This window comes from Pinus tabuliformis, chromosome 8 (assembly GCF_031772625.1).
Source record: "Pinus tabuliformis cultivar Carrire ecotype Pingquan chromosome 8, CPIR1, whole genome shotgun sequence".
Classification (NCBI taxonomy): domain Eukaryota; kingdom Viridiplantae; phylum Streptophyta; class Pinopsida; order Pinales; family Pinaceae; genus Pinus; species Pinus tabuliformis.
This window is the reverse complement of record NC_142294.1, coordinates 679908532-679918409: the sequence shown is the minus strand read 5'-3', so window position 1 is coordinate 679918409 and position 9878 is coordinate 679908532. Positions and strand designations below refer to the sequence as shown.

Sequence of the window (9878 nt, the reverse complement as noted above, 5' to 3'; positions counted from 1 at the left end):
TGAGGTATTAGAGATTAGTGGTGGGGAGGAGGGGGATAAACATCATAATTTTCAGTGTTTAAAGAACAAAATATATGGTGGTGGCCAAACATAATCCCTTAGTCATTAAAAAAATCCCTTAGATCAGAGATAAAATAAGATTAAAGCAACAGAACGGAGGCATGCATAACTATCATGGGATTTTTTATTTTTATTTTTTTTGGTTCTGTAAAACCAAATAGGTTAATAGAGTAGTTTAAGTGGCCAAACCTCAAAGAGCATCTTTATCTTTGACATGCAAACCATTTCCTCTTCTAGATTTTCATTTCAATCAGAAACAAAAATGTATTTTTTGTTTTTTTCAAAATAAAACTCGGGAGGAGAAAGGCTTTTATTTCGTAACTCACTTTGAATATATAGAGAAAATCCCATGCCATTTCCATTTTGATAAGTGAGATGAAGTGAATTCATTCCAGTCACCTTGAATAAAAATCATTGTCGGTATCTCCTTCTGCACCATCACCCTCTGCGATATTGTCCAAAATGTTTCCGAGTTCAATCTGCCCAATGCAATTGTGCTTAATGCTAGGTTTGTCCATGCAAAAATACACCTGTATGGGCTTCATGCAGTAGAAGCGGTGCAGACCTTGGAATTGCAATTGGAAATGATTGAATACAATACTTCTGCCCCATCTGGTCTAGGAACAAACCAACAAAGCAATTTCAATACAGAGCAACAATCTTTGGGATTATTATCCTTGCGAACTTGGAGGCCATCTGAACTTCAAGTCATAATAGGTAAGAAGTTACTTCACTGTTTCATTTGAAATCAATTGTTGGTTGTTCTAAAAATTTGCAAGATACTGTCACAAGGGAAAATATAGAGCAATTGGACAAGTCCTTATATTGGAAATATGCAAGGGAAAAACAATTATATCAATGAAACTGTGATTTCTTGTTTTGTCTGTTGTCAAATTTTGATGTGACTAACTATAATCTAGTGATGAGTATCGGATAATGTGACTGACTATAATCTAGTGATGGGCATCGTCTGATTATGGATATCAGATTCCTATCTCAGCAAATATACAGTTTCAAACACTCTGTTTTGCTGTTTTATGCTATATTTGCAAGATTTTGTCACAATCTGCTATATTTGCAAGATTTTGTCACAAGGAAAATATAGAGCAATTAGATAAGTCCTTATATTAAAATATGCAAGGGAAGAACAATTGAATCAATGAAAATGTGATTTCCTGTTCTGTCTGTTATCCGATATGATGTTAGTCCAATCTAGTGATGGCCATCATATGATTATGGATAGAAGATTCCTATCTCAGCAAAAATACAGTTTCAAATGGTATATGTTTTGCTGTTTTCTGCTCTATTCGCTAGATATTGCCACAAGGGAAAATATAAAACAATTGGATAAGTGCTTATATTGGAAATATGCAAGAGAAAAACAATTATATCCATGAAAATGTGATTTCTTGTTCTATCGGTTGTCAAACATGATGTGACTGAGTCTAATCTAGTGATGGGCATCATCTGATTATGGAAAGCAGATTCCTATTTCAGCAAAAATACAGTTTCAAACAGTATATGTTTTACTGGTTTCTGCTCTATTTGCAAGATATTGCCACAAGGGAAAAGATAGAGCGATTGGACAAGTCGTTATATTGGAAATATGCAAGGGAAAAACAATTATATCCATGAAACTGTGATTTTTTGTTGTCTGTTGTCCAGTATGATGTGACTCCATCTAATCTAGTGATGGGCATCATCTCATTATGGATAGCAGATTCCTCTCACAGCAAAATATAGTTTCATATAGTATATATATGCTTGTTGTTTTGTGTTATATTTGTTAAATGTTTATCATCCTTATATGTAAGTTCATCTCTTTGTATTTTTTGCTGTTGCAGGAGTTGTTCATCTCTTTGTATTTTTTTCTGTTGCAGGAGTTGGAGTCCACAGTCGTGGTGGTGCTGCTCTTCCTATTGCAATTAAAAACTTTCTTATTGATAAGGGGTATATATTCATCTCAGACTTTTAGCATGAATTATCTTGTATTAGTGCTTTCATTGAAATTAACTGCATGTGGTTCAGCTGTATTTGCATTGATCGTATTATCTTAGACTCTTATTGAACTGTGCCTGATTTCATTTTGATTAAACTTCTAGAATGAATAGGGAAAATTAGATATCCACCATGCACATTTCCTTACATCAAATCTAGCCAGTTATCATATCTTCTCAGCAGTCTATGACTTTGGAAGTTTTGGGTGGATAAGAATGTCTTTAAAAATGTTTTGATAGTTTGCTTAGCATATCTATTGGACCGTGCAGGTACAAATTTAGTGAAGCTAGAGCAGGCGTGATTGTTGTTCGCCCTAAGTTTCGCTACAATTAGATTCCTCTTTTTAACTACCCAGCAGTTTGTATGTACATTAAAATGAGCGAGATGAAGAGAATGGTCATTGGTGCAGCATGTTGTCTGAGACAGGCAGCTCAGTTTCGACCTCGAATGAACAGAGTAATTACTCTTATTCTCTTTAGTTGCGTATATATGTTTCAGTTTCTGATCTTATGTCAAATTTAGTTGCTTGAAGACGTTTCCTTTCCTGTGAGGAGTTAGTGCTAGAATTGTTTTTTCCCATAACGAAGAAATTGTTTCATTAATTGGTTACTGTGTTGAAGAGAAGGAGTACTTTTTGGTCTACAACTTGTTACTGAGAGGAAGTCTGGAAGAAACTCTTTATGGTATGTAGTATGCCAATTTTCATGCATTTATCATGTTACGTCCTTGGAGATTTTTATTATTTTTTAGTGTTAAGTGTTGTTCCCAGTTCTCAGAAAAAGTTGGGTTATAGGAGGAAAGGACAAGCCACAGGCTCATTGGAAAGATAGGTTGAAAGTGGCCATTGGAATTGTTGAAGCTTTGACTTATCTGCATGAAGGTTGTTCTCATCCTATCATCCATAGAGATGTGAAATCATCTAATATTTTGCTTTCTGAAGACTTTGAACCTCAGGTATCTTGATCTCTGTGAGAGAAACAAGTTCTCAAGCTTCTGTTGAATTGTTTGTATTTTTTGGTTGGAGATGTTATAATAAGATTTTCTTGATCATCAACTAGCAAATCATCTTTCGATGGATCGTTAACTAAAGATATTCTGTGAATAGTTGTCAGATTTTGGGCTGGCCAAATGGGCTTCAACAACATTTGCATATATCACATGTAGTGATGTTGTAGGTACATTTGGGTAAATATCCATTTCTTTCTTTACACCAGCTCTTTCCTTGGGAAAATAAATGTCATTTATAATCAAGACTTCATAAAACTAGCTGCTATCATATTTCAGGTATCTGGCTCCAGAATATTTCATGTATGGCAAGGTTAATGAGAAGACGGACGTGTATTCCTTTGGAGTAGTTCTTCTAGAGCTAATAACTGGAAGAAAACCAATCAATGACAAGAATCCTAAAGGCCAAGAAATCCTGGTTATGTGGGTAGGGCTCTAGTGTCCTTGCTTGTTTTGTGTTTGATAATTTTGGATTCTTTTGGTTTCTTTGTCTTGGTTCAGAATCTTAATCTCTTGTAAATTTCAAAATTTAGGCAAGGACATTACTGGCAGCTGGCTCTATAAAAGAACTTGCAGATCCACTTTTGGAAGATGCTTATGACATGAGCGAGATGAAGAGAATGGCCATTGGTGCAGCATGTTGTCTGAGACAGGCAGCGCAGTTTCGACCTCGAATGAATAGAGTAATTACTCTTATTCTCTTTAGTTGTGTATATATGTTTCAGTTTCTGATCTTATGTTAAATTTAGTTGCTTGAAGACGTTTCCTTTCCTGTGAGCAGCTAGTGCTAGAATTGTTTTTGCCCATAACAAAGAATGGCACATGAAATATCGAGTTGATATCCTTTTGACATAGAGTTAAGGGTGTTTATATCTAGTGTTTAGGGTTGTAATCTAAACATTTGTTCAGTAATTCAATTTGTAAAATCATCACCCTTAAACAGGTTAGCCCTAGATGCTGATGGTGGATTATGGCAGAATATTCAAAGCCTCCATTGCCAATAATCTCTTTTTCCATTAATGAAATATAAGATTCTTTGAATATTAGCAAAAGAGATTACATCATATCTCAAACCAAAGCTTCAGTATGCAAATTACCCCTCCTTGAATAGCCAAGAAGAGCCAGCATATCAGCTTTTGCTCCAATATCAAGAGAGTATATATCTTTCCTGAGAATCACTATCCTAGCTGAAATCTGGACTGCAAGATCTGAATTGAAAGCTTTGGTTTCCCCAAATAAAGTGGCTTACCTTTGCATTAAACTAGCTTTGTCAAATTTCAAAGAATGGATAAATGTTAATGTAAGAACGTGAACTTATTCTTCCTAATTGTTTGTCTGTAACTTATTATTGCAGATTTTGAAGATGTCCTACCTTATTGGACCAAGAGGCAATTGACAATGCCCGTGGAATTAGATGAATTGATTGAGGATGAATCTGGAGCAAACTCTGGGAGTTGTGACATCCAAACTCATCTATCACTTCCAATGCTTGGAGTTGATGATGATTTGGTATCAAACAATAGTCCATATCAAAGTGTAGATCTTGTACATGAGAGCAGAACCTTGGAAGATTATTTCTATGGACATTATAGCCGTTCAACAAGCTTTGATTGATTTAAATCTACTTCTCTAAGCTTCATAATTTTTCTTACTCCTTGCTTTTGTAAAAGCTTCAATATTTTATACTTGGTGTATTTAACTGTGAGCCAATGTCACTACTTAGCTGTGTTCAATTTCAATCACTCTGCATATTGGCTGAAGCTGTGTCTGAAGTTGAGTGGAGTCCATGTAAAATCCCTTGCCAATTCCTTGTATAAATGTGAAAGCCATTAGTGGTCACTCGTTTTAGTGACCCATTGGTGCTCACTAGAGCTGAAAATTTTCTTGTCCTTGCCTTTGGAGCAATTGTATGTGTGTGGAAGGAAAAGCAATTATGATATTGCTATTGATTTGCCAAACCATTGTTATGTACTTTTTCAGGTCTGAAGATGTGTAACTTGTGGTTTAGCTTGGTACATTCTCTTGTTAACCAATTTACTTTGAATTTGTCAATATCATAAACCCAGTAGCGATTTAAGTGTATGTCTGCATGGCAGAACTGTCTGCATGGCAGAACTGCATTGGGCTTGAACTTTTCTAAAAAATTAAGTTGTATTTAAAGAAATATGGTGTCCAAAAAGCATAGAACTCCAAACATCAAATCTCTTTGCTCCTTGTAGGCTTGAACCAACAGCTCTTCTAGAAAAATTCAACAATTCTAATTTAATAATCCTATCGGCCTCTCTTTGTACCTTTTGAGACAATTGCTAATTATATTATTTATAAACACAATAAATTTATTGATTTTTTAAAATAATTTAATAAATTATCTAGATTAACCATTAAAAAACATTGACATAACTTAAACATTAACTTATTATTTTCCAACACAAAAAAGCTCAATCGGTTAGATCGGTTTGTAAGAGTAGAGGAAGAAAACTTCCACTCTTCGGAGGGATTTATCATATATCCATGTCAACGTATTTTTAATGTCCAATAAAGAATTAATTATCTCCCATTTTTTATCATTACATATGACAATTATATTCTTAAGCCTCTTACGATTCTCCTTGCCATTTTTCATATTTTATTTTAATTTCAGCATATTAATATAAATCAAATAACATACTAATATTTATATAAATATAAGCATCTCTCATTTATATATAGCACTAAATATCATAGAAAATTTTAGGGGCGAATGTTCGCCCTTTGGCGAAATTAAGGGGTTTTAAATTTTTAGTGGGCGAATATTTTGTATCATGGTACATTTTTACAAATCACCTCAAATAGCCCACCTTATTTTAAGGGAGAGGGTAAAAAAGGTAAATTTAGCCCTTGAAACTAGGAGTTACAACCTTCCATTCGCCCATTTTCAAGAATAGATTTTATTTAAGTGAATCCATTCGCCCATTTTCAAGAATAGGTTTTATTTAAGTGAATCCTATGGGCCAAATACCATATTTATAAAATAGGTATGGTAAATTAATAAAAATATAAATAAATGAGAGGTATGGTAAATAAATAAAACATTTTTTATATTTACTCCATAAGTCACCTTATATACATGAAAGGGTGTAAACAAATAAAAATATAATTAAAGTGGAGGTATGGTAAATAAATAAAACATCTTTTTATACTTACTCAAAAGGTATGGTAAATAAATAAAAATATAAATAAACTAGAAGTATGGTAAATAAATAAAACCTCTTTTTATATTTAGTCCATAACCCTCATTCTATTTATGAAGGCTCAAGAAAGAGGTTTTATTTAAGTGAATCCTATGGGCCAAATACCATATTTGTAAAAGAGGTATGGTAAATTAATAAAAATATAAATAAACTAGAGGTATGGTAAACAAATAAAACATTTTTTTATATTTACTCCATAAGTCACCTTATATTTATGAACACTCAAAAAATGTGTTATATTTAGGTGAAACCTATGGACAAAATACTATGGGACAAATACCATGGACTAGATTGTTATTAATACCATGCAAAAAAACAATATTAACCCTAATATTAGTATTAATAAAAATAAAAATGGCACATTGTATTGACCCATGGTATTCACCAAAATGGCACCTGGTATTGAACCATGGTATTCACCAAAATGGCACATGGTATTGACCCATGGTATTCACCTGGAATGTAGCCTATTTAAATGGGGGAATTAAACCAGCATATATCCATCTTACTCTGGATCTACTAACCCCCAAGAGGTATCAAATATCGTGATATGCAAACTAGCATAGAATGAAAAAATATTTGATCCCTCTCGGGGTGGATCAAGAGTAAAAATGGATGTTGTAATTTAATGTATGTTAAACATTTTAGCTTGGTTAAAATAAAAAATAAAATAAAAATCAACTATTAATTTTATTAATTTTTATAAATTACTAATAGTAACTTTTAAGCTCCAGGTTTATAATAACCCATGGTATTGACCCATGGTAATACCAAGATCTTATAAGATTTTATAATTGAGTAAAATATTCGCCATGCCCGGTGAGAGATTCGCCAAAAAATTATATATACATATTATATTATTGATAAAATCGCCTTCCATTTTTCCTATATACCATGGAGATTCGCCCATTTATTATATATATAAATTTAGGGGGGGTTCTTAAAATTTTCCCTACTAAATATAAACATTTTTTATTCATAATTGTCACGGCAATCAATGATTATGATTGGACAATATTATATTAGGCAAACCATCGAGTAACTTGATGTTAAGATGGATTTTATAGCAGTAAGAGAGGGCCGAGCTTATCTCGATTGCACATTACTTAGAGTTGTTGACGTGGCCAGTGGGGCTCACTTTGTTTCCGTTGTTGACTCCGTTTGCATAGACAGAAAGAGTCGCAGTTGTAGTAAAAAAAAACTGAACGAATCTGTGATTGATGATTTCCTTAAATGTTTTTTTTCGGAGGGGAAACATTTTAATCAATTATATTTGAGATCAATAGAAATAAATTTGATTTAAAATTAATAAATTTAATTTCACAATGTTAAATTTTAAATTTTAAATATTTTTAGTCAAAAAACTAATAACAAATCAATAAAAAATTAAATATGTTATATCCTATCCTACCAACCGTAAATATAATAAATAGCAACAATGGCCTCCCTCATAAGAAAGAATCAAAGTGTATAAGAGTAATTATTTATGCAATCAATTGTTGAGAGATAAGAGAGAATGGTCTTTAAACTAATTTTGAAAACTTTTACTTAAGCGAACCAGATAAAAAGCCATATTTGGTGGAGAATCTTAGGACATTTTGTGTGAAAATATATTATTTTAAAGGTTTCAGATTCATCAGTTTGTGTGAAAATATATTCTTTTAAATGTTTCAAATTCACTTGGAGATGAGTTTTTTTTTTAAAGGTCTGGAATTGCAGGGAGAGTCCATTATGGACATTTAGGTTAATTATGTGGTTGCATTTTGTTTTATATTAATATATCAAATTAGGTTTATTAAGAAATAGTTTCATTATAGGTTTATGTTTTTATAATAATAAAAGCATGTTGTAAATATTTATATATATACAAATAAGAGATATTAAAATTATAGTTTTATATTATATTTAAAATAAGAGATATTAAAATTATAGCTTTATATTATATTTAAAATTATATATTATTTAATATAGTAATATTATTAAATATTTGGGATAGACAAATTTATACGAGAAAACAAAAGTGATATCTACTTTAAAAAAAATTCTAATTTTATTGCATAATGTTAAAAATTTATAAATAAATTAGAATATAATATTTATAAAAGAGTAAAATTATTAATCTATCAATTTATGAAAGACAATGAAGTACTTCATCATACATTTCAAGTTGTTAATATTAAAAAAAATCATAAAAATTAACTAAATTATAACTTTATTTAAATTTATTATTATTGTTGTTGATTATAAACAAAATTAATATGTAAGTTAAACATATATACATTAAAATATATTTTTGAGGATTTATTATAATACCATGGGTTAACATCATGGTTTATCAATATCTCATAACTAAAAAACCATAAATCATTTCATATGAAACTTGTTCATATGCTTTTTTTAATTAATGAATTTTAATAAAAGGACAAAATAAACATAACTACTTTGGAAATAAATTCTAACATTTGATTCACTACCAATAATATTTTAGAATATTCCTTGGAGGTTAATTCCCTACCATCCACCTAACAATTAGTAATAACTAAGTTAAAATTGTGGAAGTCTAGTTCTAAAATAAACATGTCTATCAACATAATTAATAAATATATTGGTGGTTCCGATGTTGCACTTTTTGTTATTTCGGCATAGTTTCTTTCCTTTTGGAATCAATGTCGATTTCTTCTCTCGATTCTTTTCTCCGACACTTTTTTAGGCTTGTAGATTACCATTATGGCGATAGGTGGTCTTTTTTCAAGTTGATGGTCTAATTCCTCGCAAGTTTCTTAAATGGAGTTGGAAGTTATAGACTATAAGCTAGACAATCTGATCCTTGGAGGCATATTTCCGAGTTTGGAAGATTTTTTGTAGTTTCATGGAGGGTTGTTTCGTTAGGATCTACAACAAGGATTCTCAGTTACCAAATTCAATCAATGCAGAGATTAGTATTGTTCATAAGGTGGATAGCCTTCTTAATGAGTCCAAAGAAGGTGCAGTTCTCGATTGAGTTCCCTCCCCAGCCTCATCTAAACCAAATTCAGTCCCTAATCGAAACGTAAAAATATCTTTAGGCCTGAAAAATTCTTGCTATGTTGGTTGGTGACGATATAGGCCTTGATTATGTGCCAAAAACGTTGGAATGTGATATTGTCGGGAGGATCATTGGTAAGGTGGTGAGTTTGTCAACATTAAGTGATTGAATTAATAAATCATGGAACTCGGTCATAGGTTATTGCCCTAATTTCCATGTTTTATCGGGAGGTTGGATTCTAATAATCTTCCATCATCAGCTGGACACATTGGGAGTTCTAAACAAAGAATGGTTGTGGGTTGAGTTTGATTTGGTATTGCAGTGTTGGAGACTGGAATTTGACCCGATCAAAGAGTTGTTAGAATTGCAAAAGATATGAGCGCTACTACCACATACTCCCTTTCATTTCTAAACGATTATTTTTAGACATTAGAGGCATTTCGAGGTCAAACTGAGCCTAAAAACAAAAAAAGTACTAACAAAATTAACATGTTTTTTTCATGTATTATTATTATTATTTTTCGATGTGGATCTACTCAGAAGTATGCAGGGTGGGTACT

General features: G+C 31.8%; 1 protein-coding gene across 3 annotated transcripts; it reads left to right on the top strand.

Annotated features, from left to right (window-relative positions):
• Positions 1–685: 685 nt before the first annotated feature.
• On the top strand, positions 686–3637 carry LOC149237413 (protein kinase STUNTED-like). 3 transcript variants are annotated; one of them, XM_089366816.1, is made up of 7 exons: positions 686–777; positions 1941–2010; positions 2328–2514; positions 2684–2741; positions 2852–3012; positions 3164–3243; positions 3343–3637. In XM_089366816.1, the coding sequence occupies exons 3-7, from the start codon at positions 2422–2424 to the stop codon at positions 3500–3502; spliced, it is 552 nt and encodes a 183-aa protein (XP_089222942.1). In that variant the 5' UTR covers positions 686–777; positions 1941–2010; positions 2328–2421; the 3' UTR covers positions 3503–3637. The 3 variants fall into 3 exon arrangements, with proteins under 3 accessions (XP_089222942.1, XP_089222943.1, XP_089222944.1); XM_089366817.1 differs by having other exon boundaries at positions 2679–2741; positions 3343–3631; XM_089366818.1 differs by having other exon boundaries at positions 3164–3229; positions 3343–3469.
• Positions 3638–9878: the final 6241 nt, after the last annotated feature.

Excerpts from the sequence above, each read along its gene's own strand:
- LOC149237413 (XM_089366816.1), top strand. The coding sequence starts at position 2,422 with ATGTACATTAAAATGAGCGAGATGAAGAGAATGGTCATTGGTGCAGCA. Across the intron at positions 2,742-2,851 it reads TCTGGAAGAAACTCTTTATG|GAGGAAAGGACAAGCCACAG; the intron begins GTATGTAGTATG and ends GTTGGGTTATAG. Across the intron at positions 3,013-3,163 it reads CTGAAGACTTTGAACCTCAG|TTGTCAGATTTTGGGCTGGC; the intron begins GTATCTTGATCT and ends TTCTGTGAATAG.